Genomic DNA, 21,153 nt, shown 5'->3' with positions numbered 1-21,153 from the left:
GTCTAGTTTTCCCAGCACTATGTATTGAAGAAACTCTCCTTTTCCCATTGTCCATTCTTGGCTCCTTTGTCGTAAATTAATAGACCATATACATGTGGGTTTATTTCCAGGCTGTCTATTCTATGCCATTGATCTGTGTGTCTGTTTTTATGCCAATACCATACGAATTTGATTACTATAGCTTTGTAATATAGTTTGAAATCAGGGAGCATGATACCTCCAGCTTTGTTCTTCTTTCTCAAGATTGCTTTGGCTATTTGGGGTCTTTTGTGGTTCCATACAAATTTTGGGATTGTTTGTTCTATTTCTGTGAAAAATGCCATTGGGATTTTGGTAGGAATTCCACTGAATCTGCAGATTTCTTTGGGTAGTATGGACATTTTAACAATACTAATTCTTCCAATCCGTGAGCACAGAATATCTCCATTTATTTGTGTCTTCAGTTTCTTTCATCAGTGTCTTATAGTTTTCAGTATGTAGGTCTTTCACCTCCTTGGTTAAATTTATTACTAGGTATTTTATTCTTTTTGATGTAATTGTAGATGGGATTGTTTTCTTAATTTCCCTTTCTGAGATTTCATTACAGATGTCTATTTTTAAAGTCCTCCCTTCTTTCCCCCAACATACCACTTTGTAGAGGTAGCTTTCATTAACGATAGCTGGTCTGTCTTCTAGACATTTCTACACATTTACAAATGTTAATTTTTAATTTAATTTAATTTTTTATTTTTTTGCAAATGGGATCAAGCAATACTACTTTTCTGCATCTTGCCTTTTTCACTTAATAGTATACTGTGGACAACTGGGCATATGTTCACACTGAGTACACATAAAGGTTTACCTCATTCTTTTATCAGCTGCATAGTATAGAGTTATCTTAACTTTTTTTATTTTTTTTTAAGATTTTATTTATTTACTTGACAGAGAGAGACACAGAGAGGGAACACAAGCAGGGAGCCCGAGATGCCAGGCTCCATCCCAGCACCCTGGGATCATGACCTGAGCCGAAGGCAAACGCTTAATGACTGAGCCACCCAGGCGCCCCAATCTTAATTTTTTTTAAAAAAGATTTATTTTATTTATTTTAGAGAAAGAGAGAGAGAGCCCAAGCAGGGGGAGGGGCAGACTCCCCACTGAGCACAGAGCCAGCCGCAGGGCTCCATCCCACGACCTCGAGATCAGGACCAGAGCCAAAATCAAGAGTCAGATGCTCAACCGACTGAGCCACCCAGGCACCCAGAGTTATCTGAATTTTTGACCAGTGCATTCTTTCTCTACTAGAACCAGTACAGCAGTAAACCCCCTCATATATTTCCCTGAGAACTTGTGTGACTACGTCTGTAGTGTAAATTAGTTAATAGGAGACTGCCAGGTCAAAGGGTAGATGTGCTTTGTAGTTTGAGAAGTATTGCCACTTGCCTTCTGAAAAGGTGGAACCAATTTTTACTTCCATTCAGTATCTTGAGAATACCTATGTTCCTACACCCACATTAATTGTCTATATTAACAATATTTTTAATCCTAGCCAATCTGATAAATAAAAAGTAACTTCACACTATTATTTTAATCTGTATGCTTTTCCACTGTAAGGTTGAGCATCTTTTTTTTGCTACTCACCATTTGTAGTTTTTGTAAGTTGCCTGTTTATTTCATTAACCTGTATTTAAATTATGTTATTGGTGTTTTTCTTATTATTTTGAAAGAGCTCTTTCTATATTAAGGAAATTGGCACTTTTTTATAATAAATGGGAACTATCTTTCCCAGTTTGTTTTTGTCATGTCACTTTGTAAGTGGTATTTTGTATTTTACTAATTTTTAAATTTTACATATTCACATTTATCACCCTTCTATGGCTTCTAAGATTATAAAATAATTGCCCCACGTAAATATTTTTCTAACATTTTTCTCTAATATTCTTTGTAGTTTTAAAATACTTTTATGGTTTTCTTTTTATATTTAAATCTCCAATGTATCTGCAATTATTTTTTTATGAAATGAGTTAGAGATTCAATTTTATTTTTTCCACGATGTCTAACCAGTTACCCCTGCATCATTTATTAAATAACGTATCTTTCCCCACTTTTATTGTATCATAAGTTCCCATACATATTTGAACCCATATCCTGGGTATACGGATGTCCAGCATACGGACGCCAGATAATATTCTTGAATAACAGGATGTATGAAATCATAATCAGTACTGTGCAGTGAGTGGTGGTTTACTACTTGTTGACTCCTTGAGGCAAAGAAGAAAAATTACCAGCTGTCTTAAGACAATGGCATGCAAGCTAATAAAGAGCACCTATTTCAGTTTATATGCAGGGTTGTTTTTCCTCACGTCAGTAACCCAGCAGTTTATTAGATCACAACCTTCTAGCCAGAAACTCATTTTGGTTTCTCATTTAATCTTAAGCATTGCTGGTCTCATAAAAGCTGTTAAGTAATAGTAATGTTGAGCACTTATATTGTGCTTTTCGTCCCTAGGTGCTATCTAAGCTTTAACTAATTAAATGCACTGATGAAGGGATTTGCAGACGTCTCCAGGAAAACTGATATCTGGTTGCACACCTGTGAGGGGATGATTCCTAAAAAGCACTAACTCCCTCTTTGAATGGCACTCAGCAAGCAGAGGAATAAAAAGCTGGTGACATTATTTCACTTCTTTTGAAAATTTCCTTGGGTATCTTCTAATTAGTCTGGTTAAACTCACCTTTTATCTATCTCCCCAGATATTCCCTTTCTACATTCCTGGGGGTATTCAACAAGCTTCTTTTGATGTTTTCCCTGTTGGTTAATCACAAAATCATAGAATCTTCAAACTGAGAGGAATCCTTATTGATCCTCCAGTTTTGAATGACTTAGTGCAATCCCTTTATTCTGTGGATGAGGAAGCCGAGGCACAGAGAAGTGAAGTGACTTACAAAACAGGTTGTACAGCTCACCGGGGACATGGCTGGGATCGAAGCCTAGACGCCTCACTCCTCTCTTAGCCCTCAGTCAGCTCTGTCCTTTGTTTCTCTCTGTGAGCATTTCAATTTGCCTTTTACTATTTTTTTAATTTTTTTTCTTTTCAGTTTCCATCCTTTCCCTACTTCTTCTCCCCTTCTTTACTTTCTGCCTCTTCTGTCTCTACTATCCTTACATGATCAGGTCATGCTGCTTTTATTTCTCCTGATATCTCTCTATCCCTTCAAATATGGAGGCTCTTGTTGTTTTCTGTTGAGATGTTTTATTATTGGTCTCTACTCAAGCCCTCTGTGAAAAGCCATACTTCTTTCATTTCTCCCACAGTACATGCATAGAGGGAGTTAAGTTTTGCTTTGCTTTGCTTTTTCCAGCTGTAGTTGCTTCTCCTTTTATGAAGTTACTTCTCTAGTTTTGGTAAGTAGGCTAGGGTTTAAGTTGACGTTAAGTCCATTTTTGTCACAGAATTTGGTGGCTACTTTAACTGGTGAATTTCCCAGTAGCTTAAGAGTAACGTAATATTTAAAATCATATTCCATATTCAGAAAACAACACAAGATATGACCATTTAAGAAAACTGTTATAGGGCGCCTGGGTGGCTCAGTTGGTTAAGCGACTGCCTTCGGCTCAGGTCATGATCCTGGAGTCCCTGGATCGAGTCCCGCATCGGGCTCCCTGCTCGGCAGGGAGTCTGCTTCTCCCTCTGACCCTCCCCCCTCTCATGTACTCGCTCTCTCTCAAATAAATAAATAAAATCTTTAAAAAAAAAAAAAAAAAAAAAAAGAAAACTGTTATACAAGGTGCAAATATGTTGGACAAAAAAACCTTTCTGTAAGCCAAAGGCAGATCCAGTTCGGATCAAAATTGTGGGCAGATGTAGATACAGATGTAGACAGTGCATCTTGCTTCCAGGCGGAGACTGAGTCAGTTTAGAAATCCTCTGTTTCTACATGGTGGGTCAGTAGGCATCCAGAGATCTCAGAATTCCCAGGCTGAACCAAACCCAGAGGCTTCACTCTGCCCTCGGATGCCCTTAGAAAGACCCCTTCCTAGAGTAGTGAAAGGGGCTTGGGGTGGAGGGGTCTGTGTCTGTCACCAACCAGCTGGGTGATCTTGCACAACTTACATCACCACAGGGCCTCAGTTTTCTCAGATATTAAAGTAAGGAAGCTGAGTTTAAAAGACCATTTAGGGCCTTTCCTTATTTACTATTCAGTGAGTCAGTAATATCTTAACTAAAGCCAAAATGAACAATAGAGACCTAAATATAATTTATTTCAGACATACAACTAATTAACTCAATAGAGAAGCAAAATTCTGCTGACCGTACCATCAGAATTTTCTGGAACTATCTCAATTTAAAATATTTTAATCTGTTTTCCTCATAAATACATGTGTACCTCTATCAGACCATATGACCTGTTTGGGGGCTCACGACATGGGGACCACATAATTGTACTCACCCTTTGCAGATGCTGCCACTGAAGTTCCTTAAGGTTGTGGCCCTGGAGGCACTTCACCGGGTGCAGAAAAACTCTGCGAAGTGGGCCCCATTCCATATGTTTTTCTGAATAAGCAGTTTGTGTTCTTGGCTTCATCTTTGCCATTCACCCGTTAAAGAAAATTGAAATTGAAATTGTTTTCCTTTTGGGCTCCAGGGTGGCTCAGTTGGTTAAGCGACTGCCTTCAGCTCAGGTCATGACCCTGCAGTCCTGAGATCGAGTCCCGCATCGGGCTCCCTGCTCAGCAGGGAGTCTGCTTCTCCCTCTGACCCTCCCCCCTCTCATGCTCTCTCTATCTCATTCTCTCTCTCAAATAAATAAATAAAATCTTTAAAAAAAAGAAAAAAAGAAAAAATTGTTTTTCCTTTATTCCCTGAGACTGTTTCCAGCAGGAAGCAAAATGCGATTTGATGGAAATGATGATGGCCACTCACAAATCGACCCAATTACATCAACCCAGATTAAATTATCACCTAGTTTACAAAGTCTAAGTAGAAATTGTCACCTTTGGGAGAGGCTCAGATAAGAGCTAATTGGTAACCTCATAATCCACCCACAGTGAAGTGCTTGATTAGCCAAAGTTTCCGTCCTGTGAGAGGGGTGGGGAACAGCTGACCAGAGAAGTTTTTTGTTTATGCACAAACCTCCCAGCACTGAGCCATTATAAGGAGCTCAGGGGCACCTGGCTGGCTCAGTCAGTTGAGCGTCTGAGTCTTGGTTTCAGCTCAGGTCATGATCACGGTCGTGAGATCGAGCCCTGCATCGGGTTCTGCGCTCAGCAGAGAGTCGGCTTGAGATTCTCTTCCTCTGCCCCTCACCCCACTCATGCTGTCCCTCTCTTTAGAAAGAAAAAAAAAGGAGCTCAAAGGCTAGTTATGGGAAAATGGGGTTTTAACAAACTTTTTGAAATAGGAAAACATTGTACTAGTTATTTCCTTTTTTTCCCCCTTTTTAAGTAAGTTCTACGCCCAATGTGGGAGAACTCACAACCCCAAGATCCAGAGTCGCGTGTTCTGCTGACTGAGCCGGCCAGGCGCCCCTAGTTATTTTCTATTTTTAAGAAAAATAATATGGTGGTATGCTTTTTATTTTCTATTTTTAAGGACTTACAATTAAGAATGGTAAAATTTAGAATTGAATAAAGATTCAGAATATTCTCACTGAGTGTTAGGGTTTTCAAACCTGAGCAGAATCTACAGACTGCTTTTCCTAACTCTCCACGAACTCACCTGACCGGGATCACTAGACTTCATGGTATCCACATGTTAATGCTGAGAAATGGCACTCAGAGAAAAAATAGTGAGCACAACCTATCATGGTCCTCTGGCCAAGCAAATGCAAACTAAATTATATTTGAAATCATTTTACAGTGTGTGACAGTTTTGATTCTTTGATTTCATCAAGCTAGCTTGTTACTAGTGAATGGCAGGTGGCTTTGTTTACCATGAATGGGGTCTTCTGGCTCAACTTTTGAGGAGGGGCCATTTGTCAAGTGCAACATCCCTCTTCATCACAGTATTCCCAACAGTTGTCCAGAATCTAGATGTTACACAATGACTGAGGAGTGCTTGTATTGAAATGGAAGGTAACTTGACACATCAGGGGAAAGCAATGAGCCGATGCATAAAGAAATTCAATGAGAAAGAGTTTTTTTCTTTTTTTCTTGCCCAAGTTACTAGTGGTCTATCCCTCTCCCCCTGTAGATTTTGAATGGTGTGGTGGTGCCAAGGGAGTGAAGGTAATGGACATAAAAGAATCATTTGTGCCCTTTTCCCAATCCCACAGATCTCTATTGGCCACAGACCTTGAACATGACACTGCAATTTCCTGGTGCCACACATGAGTAATAAGCAGCTGTTTCTGAAACTGTGGTTTGGAGAAGGGAGCACTAGGTTATTTTTTAACTTAATTGTAATTTTTGATTGGTCTGCAAGAAAGTAAATCAAATAAAGTCTGTTGTCTTAGTCTGCAAGAAAGCCATAGGCCTCAAATTCCAATGCTGACCATCTTGACCAGAATAGAAAGGGGGGAAAAATGTGTGTGTCCCTGAGCTGGAAGTTCAACCAGGCAGCTTTCGTGGGCTCTGCAGTCCCAGAAGGGTAAGCATAGTTGGTGTATCGGTCAGCCAGCTGGAGGATGAAAAGTGACATTGGATGACTCCTTGAGTTTTAGAAATACCTGAAATGATGAGTGGAAAGAATGCGTACAAAGATTGCAAAAATAAACAATAGCAAAATTGGGAAGAAGATACCAGCTGGATCCTTATCCTACCGTGTGATGAGAGGACACATAATTTTAAATCACAAATGAAAGTGTGTATTCTTCGACTACCTCACCAGTAAAATACCTCTGAAATAATCACATATGCATACCCTCCGACTAAGTCAATCAGACTAGTACCTTCCTTAGTACAAGAAATTAAGTGTAATGGAAAACAGAAGCAAATTCGTTTTCCCTATTTTGGGCATCTGCCTTTTCTCAAGCAGATGGGCAGCTTGGTATGGAGAAGGTGAAGGAGAAGTGCAGGGGGTTAGCAGATGGGGGAAGAGCTACAGATGTTTTCTGCTAATTACTTTGTCGTGATTTTGTTCAAGTAGACTGGCCACTTGGGGAAGATAAGTGGAGGAATAACTAAACCTCATCTCAGAGGTCCAGTCCACTTTCACTCCTGACATCCTGAAATGACCACCTGGTTAACTAAAACCACTAGCCTTGTTACGCTAAACATGCAATGGCCTTGTGACTTTTGATGGATTATTATCAAGTTACATTAACCTGTGATTAATTACAAATCTCAAGTGTTTGAAAGAAGAAATCAATCTAAATCATATAAAGTTTCTGTTTAGATTAAGATAAATAGTAAGCTATTATTTATTAATCACGTGCTCTAAGTTAGACATTATGTCCAGTGCTTTCATTATATTAAATCTGATCCATCCCTCAACCCTGCAAGGTAGATATTATCCTAATTTTTCAGTTGAGGAACTGAGCCTCGAAAAGGTTAAGTAACTTGCCAACGTCTCATGGCTGGAAAGCGGATGAACTAGAATTTGTACTCAGATCAGCTTTGCCTTTTCCGCTCTGCTTTGCTGCTTCCCAGTACCCAAAGACAACTAAGTTCTGAGGGAGTATGGAAACTCTGTAATGTCAGCCTCTCTGGGAGATTCCCTGATGAATCAAACTACCACACACACCAGAAAAATACAGCCAAGTTGTCAAGAAGCAAAAACTATGATAGTTAGGTTTGGTTTTGTTTTTTTTTAAACAAGCTTTGGCCCGTTTTATTAAGGAAGCACTTTTGTGGTTTACTTTGTCCTGATCAGTCCTGGCTTGCTCTTAGTGATATCAGAATCCCCTGGATCAACTCTAATCTAAATACACAGTTCGTAGAACTTTTCCCCATGCTGGGCCCTGTTGAAGACTGTGGTTACTCTAGGCAGTAACACTACCTAGGGAGGTGCTCCAATTTAGGGTTGACACAGAAGAGTTCTCATGTCTGACTTCTCTCAGCCTCTGCCCTTGGCCAATTTGTTGGCTTGTTGGACATTTGACTTTGTCCTACCCATAGTCGTTTTCCAGGTCCATTGGCATCCTGGCAGCTCTTTTCTACTTTGTTCTTGGTTGGAACCTGAAGGAAGTGGCTCCTCGGGCTCTGGTCGTCTTTGAGGCCACCATCTTCATGATGTTTATGGAGTATGTCCCTAACCTTAACCCCCCACCAAGATGGCTAGGAACTGGGAGTGAAAGTTACAAGACTCTTGGAGGCAGGAGGAGGTGGTGGGGGTAGGACACTTGATTTCTTTTTAAGCAATTATCCAAAGCAAAGTTATACCTGATTTTTATTTTTTAAAGGATGTGGTAATTTTTTAAGATTTTATTTATTTATTTGAGAGAGAGAGCATGCATGCGAGTGGGGTGAGGGGCAGAGAGAGAAGCAGACTCCCCGCTGAGCAGGGAGCCTGATGCGGGGCTTGATCCCCAGACTCCGGGATCATGACCTGAGCGGAAGGCAGACGTTTAAGCAGCTGAGCCACCCAGGTGCCCCACTATGTCTGATTTTTAAAAAGAACCCTAGGAGATTTCATACCTAGAACCTACTTCTTTGTAGTGATGAAACCTCTAGACCAGAAGCCAGAAGAGCTGGATTCTATTTCCAGTGCTGCTAGTAGTTGTATTCAAAGACAAGCTTTAAACCTCCTAAATATATCTGTACCTCTGGAACATTATAAGTCTGAAGTTTTCTTTTCTATAATATTAAAGAAATATATGTAAATTCTAAAATAAATATACGGAGTATTACCTCACTTTTCTGGAGGAAAAACTTTCAGCATCTTCAGCTCTTTGGAACGTGGCCATGAACCTAAGCTAACAAATAGGAAGAACAATTAATTAAGTATAAAGAGCAAAAAAAAAGTTCCTGAACAGCTAAGCAGCCACCGGGCCCACGCACTCTTTATGCTTCTCCCTAAATCACACAGCAGAATGATTAAAAATGCTTGTGACACAGAGATAGCCCTAACACGCAGCTGCTGCCCAGGAGAAAAACAGGAAGGCACCCCCAGTCAGTCAACGAGAACTTATGTCCCTGGCAGAGAAGGAATACTTAAAACAAGTGTGAGACCCCTTCTTTGCCTTTGGGCAATTTATATCCTTAGACTGCTCCATATAAAATCACCATTTTTATATGTTCAATCTAGTTGGATAAGCAAAACAATCACATGTTAATAGTAAAGAGTACAAAACAGCATCAAGTTCTATATTAAATTATATGATATAAAAGTAAATTCTATGAAGCACAAAAGATCTGTAACAGCTGAAGTAGCCAACGATAGCTTTCCAGATCAAGCTGACTAGATCTGAGCCATGAAGCCTAGGTGAAATTTAAGTATTAAGAAGTGAAACCTAAGATAGAGGAAATGACATGGGGAAAGGCACAGGAGAAAAAGTAAGCATATTCTACACAGGGAAAAGTTTTCTCACAGTGGAAGATACGTAGTAGGAAATGGAAAATGAGCTTGGATAAATAGTATGGAATCAGCTTATGGAGACACTCGCACACCAAGCAAAAATGTAAGCTCCGGTCTTGGCCGGTTCACTCGTATACGGAGTATCTAGGACATAGTCACTCAATAGAATTTTATGAAATGAATGAGTGAAGAGTTCTTATTAATAATAAAATAAGAATTCACCAAGATTTGGAAGAAGAAATGATACTTGATAAAAATGATGTCCAGAACTGATTAGTATATATGCTGGATGGACCAAAGGGAAAAGACTGGCATCCAGAAATAAAACTAGAAGATGATCTCATTAATCTAGAGAGGAGTGATTAATAGCTGGGGCAAGAGATATTCTGGCACCAGAGATATTCAAAACAAAATCAACGTGAACCTTGAAAACATTATGCTGAGTGAAAGAAGCCAGTGTGAGTCTATTTATATGAAATGTCCAGAAGAGGTAAATCTATAGAGACAAAAAAAAAAGATTATTGATTCCCTAGGGCTTGGGGGAGGGGGGACAGGTTACGGGGGAAAGAAGAGTAACTGCTAATAGGTACAGGATTTTTTGCAAGTGTTGATGAAATGTTCTAAAATTGACTGTGATGATGGTACACAACTCTGTGAATATACTAAAAACCATTTAACATAGGTGAATTACATGGCATGTGAATTATATGTCAAAGCTGTTATTAAAAAGGAGAAGGAATTAATAAATGTGGTGAATGACAATATATATGTGTTTGATGGAGAAAATGAACCACTCACTGTAGACTACATAATTTCCAGTTTGATTCTCATGGAAATAGCAAAAATATCCGCTAACACCATCATTACATAAAATTATTTTAGGATCACTGGATGATGAAATAAGACATGAAATGTAAGTAAGAGATATAGTATTAGAAAGGAAGGGACCAAGTTATTACTTTCAGAAAACCTGAAAGAATCACCTAAAAATGATTTGCATTCATGAAAACTCGGTAATATAGTTATATATAAGATATACACAGATGTCAGTATATTCTAAATACCAACAATAGCTAATAAGAAAAATATTATATAAAAGTTTAACCTTGAAATAACCTAAATAATAGGAGGGGTAGCTTATATAGGGAAAAAACCCAAAATTTTATTAAGCAATAACAAATGAAGATTTCATAAAATGGAGATATAGGTAAGGTTCTTAAATAGGGAGAATAAATATTATAAAGATACCAGCCCCCAAATTAACTTTTTTTAAAGATTTTATCTATTTATTTGAGAGAGTGAGTGAGAGAGAGCACGAGCGGAGTGGAGGGGCAAGGGGAGAGAGAGAAGCAGACTTCCCACTGAGCAGGGAGTCTGATGCGGGGCTCAATCCCAGGACCCCGGGGCAGACATTAACTGACTGAGCCACCCAGGTGCCCCCAAATTAATTTTTTAAAGCACATTGAAGTCTCCAAGTAGGAATAAATTTACATTTCTGGCAGTGTAAATTTGATGAAGTATTTCAAAAGCCTTCAAATTGTTCTCGGCTTTTATCTCAAGGAAGTTTTCTAATAGGAAAAAAAAAAACTTTATGGGGCGCCTACGTGGCTCAGTTGGTTAAGCATCTGACTTTGGCGCAGGTCCTGATGTCCTGGGATCGAGTCCCACATTGGGCTCCACACTCAGTGGGGAGTCTGCTTCTCCCTCTCCCTCTCCCCTTTTCTCTGTCTCTCTCTCAAATAAATAAAATCTTTAAAATAAAAGAAAAAAAAACCTTATGCATAAGATGCCCAGTCTTCTGCTTTAGATCCTAGATGATAAATTTCATGTCTTCCTCCACGTCCTCCCTTCAGTTCCTCCAAACAACCTTTACTCACCTGGTTTCTGGACTATTCTAGATACTGATGTTTTCCCCTAAATGGACCCAATTTTGTCAGTGCATCTCTGAATGTGTCATTAACCTTGGTTGTTTAGGAAAGAGTAACATAAGTAAAACCAAACTCAGCTGAACTGTTGTTACCACAATTTAGAAATAACCCTATGACACATTGGAAAGTGTTTACCGGTGGTTGGTATAAGATTTGGTAGTGGTTATTTCTTAGAAAGTGTGTATCATGTGGTGGCATTAGGAGTACATGTTACTGGGGTTGATCAAAGTTAATGGTTCTTGAGAAAACATAAATAAAGCAGGTCAACCTATGGCTTCCTGAAGGAAGTGTAGAGGAGAGTAAGTGAAAGAATTGTGGAAAATGTACTTGCTTGACTCAAAAACCAGCCAGCATAATTTCTACCCCCTTTATAAAGAAAAAAAAAAAATCCACTCTTATAAAGCAGTGAACCTTATTTTTCTGTTCACTTTCTGCATCTTAATACAAAAATAATATACATTGTTTTTTAAAAATGCAAAAAAACCCTATATATCTACAAAGTGAAAGACTTGCTTTTCCGACTTGTTCCCTTCCTTAGAGTTAACTACTGTTATATTCGTTTTTAAAACATCATGAGATTATCCCATGATGTTTAAAAACAAAACTTGGAGTTTTTTATCTCCAATATTATATATAGCTTCATTCTTTGCAAAATACATTATTACATTCCTTGTAGTCTTTCTATCCGCTACTGCTATTTATTCACCTTGACATCGTAATTTCTCCTTAGGTATGATTTACCACAGTGCCCTCAGATGTTATTTTTATGTAAAATTGTCATTTTAACTCTGTATTTATTTGAAAGTATCCAGCTATTACCAGTTATTTTCAGCTATTTCCAAATTAAATTTAATCTTCATTGTTTTATATCAGAATCAGCATGTATATGCAGATACATGAATGAGAGAGAAGGCAGATTTTTTTTCCTGTTAGTATTGTGCTGCTGAAGTCTTTGAAGCCCATTCAGTATTAGTTAAGTGAGGTGGGATCTGACTAACCATTGGTTCCAAACTCATGGATGTTTGCAGGGCAACAGGTAAGGTAATGGTGGGAGGCAGACAGATGCAAAATAGCAGGACCTAGAAGGGACAACTGTGGACTGCAGAGCATGTGCCTCAGTAGGAGCAAGCAGCCCCTACTCACAGCCAGGATCCTCATCATGTTGGAATTCAGGCCTACTTTTGCTAAATCTGATGATTTTTCAAAAGAAGCCAAAATTCTGGATTTTTCTGTGAAATCTCCCAATTATCAAATTGGCTCATTTTCTAAAACACTGAGAGATTTAAAAACAAAACAAAACAAAAAAACCCTCAGGCTGAATGTGGCTCTTAGACTGTCAGATCACAACCTCTTTATGTTAACATACTTAGCAGCAGCAAGGGAAACCTCATTTTCCACGTTTGTTACATGTTTTGGGGGAGATGGCAAAAAAGCTATACCATTAACTCATCAGAGGATAGGTATTATTGAATTTACAACATAAAATTCTACATTAATATTTACCTTGTACATTTTCTATTTTGGGAAATCCACCACACCCTTCTTATACCACACCATAACGGTAAGTTGGTCTATAAAGTAGCATTCCCCATTTGTTGGTCCTCAATCCCCTATATCACACTACAGAGAAAGAGGAATACAAAAGAAGTTTCAACATCTTCATTTCCCAATCTCCAGTGGTTTAAACCAGAGAGTTCTTTTGGAGTGAAAATACTATGTCTTTTCTTCCTCAGAGTTGCTGAGAAATTATAATTAGAGGTTTTCCTGTTGTGTAAAGGAAAGGAATTCCAGTCTTCCTGTGTCTGCAAGACTTCTGTTCTCAATGGATCTGCTTCCCTGTCCCATTTCTCTTTCTGCAGGTGATAGAGGGGAAGCTGGCTCCATTCTTGGGCAAGGTCATTAAATTTGCCACCTCACACGTGTACAGCTGCAGTCTTTGTAGCCAGAAGGGGTTCATCTGTGAAATCTGTAACAATGGAGAGATCCTCTACCCTTTTGAGGATATTTCAACAAGCAGGTACAGAATCTCTTGTCTTATAAAAGTATACCTGAATATGTCACATGCAGTTTTATTTGGTCAGATCTGGCCAACTTTTAGTCTTGTACTGTATCTCTGTCTCTTCGCTTGTATCAGATTTCCCTTATTCTTGGAGAACATTTTTTACCCTTTGGTTTCCTATATTTATTCCCAACTCACTTCACTATCTTTATCTAGAATGAGATAACAGAGTTGCAAAGAAACATCACCTATCTCTGCCTTCTTAGGTAATGAAGAGCGTTCAGATTCATTTTTAGAATGAAGATCAGGGAGGAAGAATCCTCACAATACTTCAGGGCTAAGTGATAGGCAATGGGAAATCGCAGTCTGAGAGCAAGGCTAAAACTGGACCGACCGCCAGGCATAAAACTACAAGACCCGGGGGAACAGCTGTCTGGCTCACCACATGCTTTTCTCCACAGATGCGCTGTAGTGTGGTGATGAAAGTTTTAGGATCCAAAGGAGAGAAAAGTGGGAGTTTGTGTGGGATTATTTTTCTAACCAAAGTAATATTTGGGCATCATCACATTCATTGATTGATGGATGATTTTCTTCCCGCACTAACTTGAGAGTGGGGTTTTTACTATTGCTTTTCTTGAATCACAAAATGATACATATCACTTTTCCTTTCATTCCAAAAGCATCCTAGAAATATATACTGTTTATGTGTCTGTGCACTGGCTTCTTTGGCCATGAAATCATGCCTCATTTCCCACCCAGCAGGGCTCACTTACTCTGTGGTTCAGAACAGAAGGGGAGGCATGTAGCCAGGGAGGTCTGAAGCATGTAGGGTGAAGCTACGATATTAAGAGTTGACTCAGCCCTTCTGGCCTCTTCTTAAACCCAAAGACTCTTTGTAAACATACAGGAACTTGGGTTGGCCCCACACACAGAAAGACACATACACACACACACACACTTCAGCCTCGTTTCCTGAGTACAGGTACTTAACTCATAGCCTAGAGATTATAGACTTCTTAAAAACGTACACCACACAAAAACTTGTACACAGATGTTCATAGCAGCATTCATAGTAGTCAAAAAGTGGAAACAACATAAATGTCCATCAACTGATGAATGGATAAACAAGATGTGGTATATCCATACAATGGAATATGATTCAGCCTGAAAAGGAATCTGACTGCCACATGCTGCCAGTGTGGGTGAACCTCAAAAACATTATGCCAAGTGAAAGAAGGCAGACACAAAAGGCCACATATTTTATATTCTGTGTATATGAAATGTCCCAAATAGGCAAATCTATAGAGACCAAAAGTAGATTAGTAGTTGCCTGGGGCATCGGGGAAAGGAAAGTGAGTAACTCCTAATGGGTACAGATTTGTTTTAGGAGTGACAAAAATGTTCTGGAATAAGACTGTGGTGATGGTTACAAGGTCTTGTGAATACATTAAAAATCAGGGAATTGTATATTTTAAAAGAATGAATTTCATGATATATATATTATATCACAATTGAAAGTATTTAATAAAAAAATTAAAATTAAATTAAAAAATGCTTCCAACTGTATAAACTATATGCTGGGTCACAAAACAAGTTTCAGATTTTTTTTAAAGATTTTATTTATTGAGAGCAAGAGAGAGAGCGAGAGAGCACAAGCAGGGGGCAGGGGCAGAGGGAGAGGGAGAAGCAGACTCCCCACTGAGCAAGGAACCCGATTCTGGGCTTGATCCCAGGACCCTGGGATCATGATCTGAACCGAACGCAGACACTTAACTGACTGAACCACCCAGGTGCCCTACAAGTTTCAATAAATTTTTAAAATTGAAACCATACCAAGTATATTCTCTGACACATTGAATTAAGATCCCCAATAGAAAAAAATCTGAGAAACCCTCAAATATTTGGAAATTAAACAATACACACTAAAAACGTATGGGTCAAAGAAGAAATAAATTACAAGAGAAATTTAAAATATTTTTGAATGAATGAAAATGAAATATAAAATGTCAAAAGGTATGGAATGCAGCTAACATAGTATTTAGAGTGAAACCTATAGCTATAAACATATCATGAAAAACATGTCAGAAAAAAAAAAGAAAGGTCTGAAATCCATTACCAAAAAAATCCACTTTAAGAAACTAGATAACAAAGAGCAAACTAAGTCCAAAGCAAGCAGAGGAAAAGAAAGAGTAAAGATTAGAGCAGATATCATTGAAATGGAAGACAGAAAAAGAGTACATCAGTGAAACCACAAGTTGGTTCTTTGAAAGAATCAACAAAATTGACAACTCTTTGGCTAGACTGAACAAGAAATTAAGAGAAAAGACACAACTACTCAAAATCAGGAAGGAAAAAGCAATTAAAAGAATTATAAAGAGATACCATAAATGACTTTATTCCAACAAGTTAGACAACTTAGATGAAATGGATACATTTCTAGAAAGACAAATTACCAAAACAGACTCAAGAAGAAATAGAAATATGAATAGCCCTATAACAAGTAAAAAAACTGAATTAGTCATTTTTAAATCTTCCCATAAAGAAGCCAGATGGCTTCACCGATGAATTTTGTTGAATATTTAAAGAAATAATACCAATACTTCACACAGGGATAAAGAGGGGCATTACATAATGATAAAGCGGTCAGTTCTCCAAGAAGACACAATACTCCTTAACGTGCACGAGCAGAGTCAAGATACATGCAGCAAAAAATTAATAGAACTACGAGGAGAAACAAACCCACAACTATACATATATATCCACTATTAGAGAGACTTCAACACCCCTCTGTTAGTAACTGACAGATCCAGCAGGCAGAAAATCAGTTTAAGCATATCGTTAAACTGAAAGGCACTATCAGTCAACTGGATCTAATTGACGTCTCTGCCAATTCATGTTGTTCATCCAGCAACAACAGAATATGCATTCTTCTCAAGCTCACATGGAACCTTTAACAAGAGAGACCATATTCTGGGCCATAAAATACATCTGAACAAATTTACAAGAATAGAAATCATGCAAAGTACGCTCCCAGACCATAATGAAATTAAACTAGAAATCAGTAACAGAACAATACCTGCAAGGGGCGCCTGGGTGGCTCAGTCGTTAAGTGTCTGCCTTCGGCTCAGGTCATGATCCCAGGGTCCTGGGATCGAGCCCCGCATCGGGCTCCCTGCTCAATGGGAAGCCTGCTTCTCCCTCTCCCACTCCCCCTGCTTGTGTTCCCTCTCTTGCTGTGTCTCTCTGTCAAATAAATAAATAAAATCTTAAAAAAAAAAAAAAAGAAAAAAAAGAACGATACCTGCAAAATCCCAACACATTTGGGGATGAAACAATGTATTTCTAAATAACACGTGAGTTGATAATTTATGTCCACACAAAACCCTGCACACAGATGTTTATAGTGGGTCTACTCATAATCGCCAAAACCTGGGAACAACTGACATGTCCTTCAGGTGTGGTTGGATAAATAAACTGTGGTATATCCATGCGATGGAATATTATCCAGTGATAAAAGAAAGAAACTCTCAGGCCACAAAAGGACATGGAGGAACCTTAAATGCATATTACAGAGTGAAAGAAGCCAGTCTGAAAAGGCTACATACTGTACGAGTCCAACTATATGACATTCTGAAAGGGGCAAAACTGTAGAGACAATAAAAAATAAAATCAGTGATTACCAGGGGCTCAGGAGTACATAAGGAAAAATGAATAAGTAAAGCACAGGAGATTTTTTGGGGCAGTAAAATTATTCTGCCCATTATACATTGGTCAAAACCCTTAGACCTGTACAACACAGAATGAACCTTAATTTAGACTATGGACTTTAGTTGATAATAATGTATCAATATTGGTTCATTCATTATAACCAATTTACCACACTAATGCAACTTGTCAATAATAGAGAAAACTGGGGTGAGGGTAGTAATATGGAAACTGTACTATCTGCTCAGTTTTCCTGTCAATCTAAAACTGTCCTTAAAAATAAAGTCTATTGGGGCGCCTGGGTGGCTCAGTCGTTAAGCGGCTGCCTTCGGCTCAGGTCATGATCCCAGAGTCCTGGGATCGAGTCCCACATCGGGCTCCCTGCTCAGTGGGAAGCCTGCTTCTCCCTCTCCCACTCTCCCTGCTTGTGTTCCTGCTCTCGCTGTCTCTATCAAATAAATAAATAAAATCTTTAAAAAAAATAAAATAAAGTCTATTAAAAAAAAAACACCACAGTGCATCCAACTAAACAGTTGCCTCAAATACTAAAGCTGATCAATGTTAATAATCTTCATTAGAATAATTTTAGATTGACAGAAAAATCACAAAGATGGTACAGAGAATTCCCATATACCCCGCACCCAGTGTCCCCTATTAACATCTTACATTAATATGGTATATTTGTTACAATTCATGAATCAATGTTGATACATTATTATTAGCTAAAGTCCATAGCTTTTTCAGATTTCCTTAGTTTTTACCTAATTTCTCAGACTTAGTCTTTAGGACATTGACAGTTTTGAGGAGTACTAGCCAAGTATTTTGTAGAATCCCTCTGTGGGGATAGACTTGATGTTTTTCTTACGATTAGACTGGGTTTTACAGATTTGGGGAGGAAGACCACAGACATAAAGTGCCATTCTCATCACATCAGGCCACGGGTACATACTGTCAACATGACTTACCACTGCAGTGTTTGTGTCAGGTTTCTTCACGGAAGGAACTCTTCTTGCCCCACCTTTTCCATATTATCCTACACTTAAGGAGTGAAGATTATGCTCCACTTCCCTTGGGAGTGGAGTTTATACAAAATTATTTGGAATTCTGCCCTGAGTGACTTGTCTCTTCTTCCCATTTATTTTTTCAAAGTATTTATTCGTATCAGCATGGGCATGTGCATGTTTATTTTACATTTTGGGTTATAAGCAAGATTATTTTGTTGCTCAAACTATTCCAGCTTTGGCCATCCAGCTCTTGCAGCTGGCTCCTGCATCACTTTGATACACTCATATCATTGTGGAGTTTTTGATTTTGATCATTTCCATACTTTCTTGTGCTACCAGATGTTCCAGCCTCATCATATACATTTCTTGCCCTAATCCTAGAGATAGCCATTTCTCCAAGGAGCCCAGGGTTCCTTTTAGTGAGAATATGAAACCAACATCAGGGCGCTAGGTTGCACACACATTTTTTAAAGCCCTCAGTCCCAGGACTTATCCCATGACTAGGGAGAGATGCTGCCCTCTGACTACATACCAGAATCTCCTGTGAGACTCGTTGGGTTTTTTTCTTTTTTTTTTGACTCTGAGAATCTATCTTCAAAGGCTTCCCATGTGGGGCGCCTGGGTGGCTCAGTCGCTAAGCCTTCGGCTCAGGTCATGATCCCGGGGTCCTGGGATCAAGCCCCATGTCGGGCTCTCTGCTCACTGGGAAGCCTGCTTCTCCCTCTCCCACTCCCTCTGCTTGTTTCCTCTCTCGCTGTCTCTCTCTCTGTCAAAATAAATAAATAAACTCTTAAAAAAAAAAAAGGCTCCGCATGTGATTCTGCATCATAGCCAAAAGAAAGAATCACTCCTCTAAGATAGCTGTGGCCATAGGCATGGGTGCCAGATTCTTATAATCAGAATGCCCACATTAGCACATCTGTGGGTTCAGGGAGCCCTTTACCCAGCAAGAAGGAATACAAATCTTCTGTTTCTGTGTTGGTCAGATGCAACTCTCTAAGCTTGGACAAATGTCTAAGAGCAAAGGAGTCCTGACCAGCCTCCCTGGAATTCCAGGTTTGATAATACTTTCCAGGAACCCATTGAAATGCTTTCTCTTGGTGTTCAGTTTCCAGTTAAACACTGGGAACAGTTCGTGCAAGTCTATGGGAAAGGACAAAAACAAACACAAATAAAAGATTTATTAAAGGAAAACTTTAATCAGAAATTGAGTTGCAGGGGCACCTGGGTGGCTCAGTCAGTCAAGTGTCTGACTGTTGATTTCAGCTCAGGTCATGATCTCAGGGTTGTGAGATTGAGCCCCATGTTGGGCTCCGCACTGGGCATGGAGCCTGCTTAAGATTCTCTCCCCCCCTCTCCCTCTGCCCTGCCCCCTCCCGTTAAAAAAAAAAGAAAAGAAATCAAGTTGCAGATTGAAAACATGTCCATAAAGATGTGCTGAATAAATAAATGTGCTAAATAAAAATAAATGTGAATAGTGGGGTAATTTTTAAAATTTACATGTAACTGAAGGTAAAGTAATGTGATACCTGGGATTTGCTTCAAAATAATCTGATGGTGGCAAAAAATAATAATTTGACAGTGGGGGAGAGGGAGTAGATATAAATGAAAGGTAATTGTTGAAGTTAGGTGACAGGGGTTTATTATACTATTTTTGAATATGTTTGAAATATTCCATAATAAGACATGTTTAAAAATCTGTAAGTAAAAATCTTAGATATGATGTATTTAGTGAATTCGTCACCACGTATCCTTGACCACCTTGCTAAAGTCAGCACCTCTGTGTCCTCAGAAATATACTTAATATCCCTTTAGATTCAAATATCATTTGAACAGCAAAATTACCACTCAGTAAAAAAACATTCCACGAGCATTGGAACGATCCATTCTTTGAATAAATGATCTATAGAGCATACTGTGTGCACTGGGCTGGGCCCTGGAGACCCACAGTGAACATGGCATGCTCCTCGCTCACACGAAGTTGACAGTCTCTACTAAGAGACACTGAGTCATTAGGCAGTTGTGTTGAGGTGTTGGAGGATCCACGGTCTAGGGGGTGGACCTGGAGCTCCAAGAAGGGGCATGACCCATAGGAGTCATGGACATTGTAGGGGAAAAAGCAGTCGCACAATTTCCTGCAACTGTTAGAGAGCTCTATGTTGAACTCTAAAGTGCTGATTTACATACTTCAGTTTTAGAATATACTTGGTTTTAACATGCTTATTTGATTGCGACCATGTGTCCAACACTGGTCAGCTCCTCAGACTTCCTTTTCCTTATTGAATTAATTGTTATGCAGGAGGAAGCTTCATGAATATGTCATTTAAAAATATAGTCCTAGTATTAATTTTTAGAGCACTGTCTCTGACCAACTGAGAGAAAGTGTTGGGGTTGTAGGGAAATGGCACTAATACGTGTTAGTACTGGTGCCAGCAATTTACATATCTCGTCATTTCATTCTCAGGTCAGTGCTCTGAGGGAATACTGTCCCCTCCGTTTAACAATGGGGAAGCCTAGGTTCAGAGGAGGCAATGAACTTGACCCAAGAGATAAGGCCAAAACTGGAACCCAAATACATCTGACTCCAAAATCCACGCTTCCATCATCCATCACCTTTCTTCTGTACCTTTAGTCTTCAAACAATTTTTGCAGTATACCCCCTAAAAGACATTGTGAAGAAGTTATGTCCCAAGAAAGTTCCCCCCAAACTGTGATTTTGCATTCTCCCTATATGTGCCATCCTGAAAGTTTTTACACTTGGAGCAGTAGGCCAGAGTTAGATTAAGGTGGGGGAAAGATAGGCCTTTCTTTGGTAAAATGGCTGAGGGACTGTGGGAGGGGGTGTGGAGAGAGACCACAGTGGAGCTCCCTCCTCTGCACATTGCGAGGCCGGTCACGAGGTCCAGGGGGGCCTGTGGGAGCTGACAATGTGCCTTACTCAGGCTGAGTAGGCAGGCCCCCGTTTGCTGCTCCATCACCCCCACCTCCATTCAGACGATAATGCCCACAGTTTCACATTGAGGTAGTCTTTCTTCTCCAACACAAATTAATTACATACCTCTCTCTGATTTAAATAGGAAAAC

General features: G+C 39.2%; 1 protein-coding gene across 2 annotated transcripts in view; it reads left to right on the top strand.

Annotated features, from left to right (window-relative positions):
* Positions 1–21,153, top strand: part of PLEKHM3 (pleckstrin homology domain containing M3) — a 180,491-nt gene that overhangs the window by 136,889 nt on the left and 22,449 nt on the right. For both annotated transcript variants that reach the window (XM_036070878.2, XM_036070876.2), the window contains exon 7: positions 13,222–13,379. In XM_036070878.2, the coding sequence (XP_035926771.1) occupies positions 13,222–13,379 (158 nt within the window). The remainder of the gene's footprint in view (positions 1–13,221; positions 13,380–21,153) is intronic.

The sequence above is a fragment of the Halichoerus grypus genome, chromosome 4 (assembly GCF_964656455.1).
Source record: "Halichoerus grypus chromosome 4, mHalGry1.hap1.1, whole genome shotgun sequence".
NCBI classification, from domain to species: domain Eukaryota; kingdom Metazoa; phylum Chordata; class Mammalia; order Carnivora; family Phocidae; genus Halichoerus; species Halichoerus grypus.
This window is presented reverse-complemented; position numbering and strand designations above follow the sequence as displayed.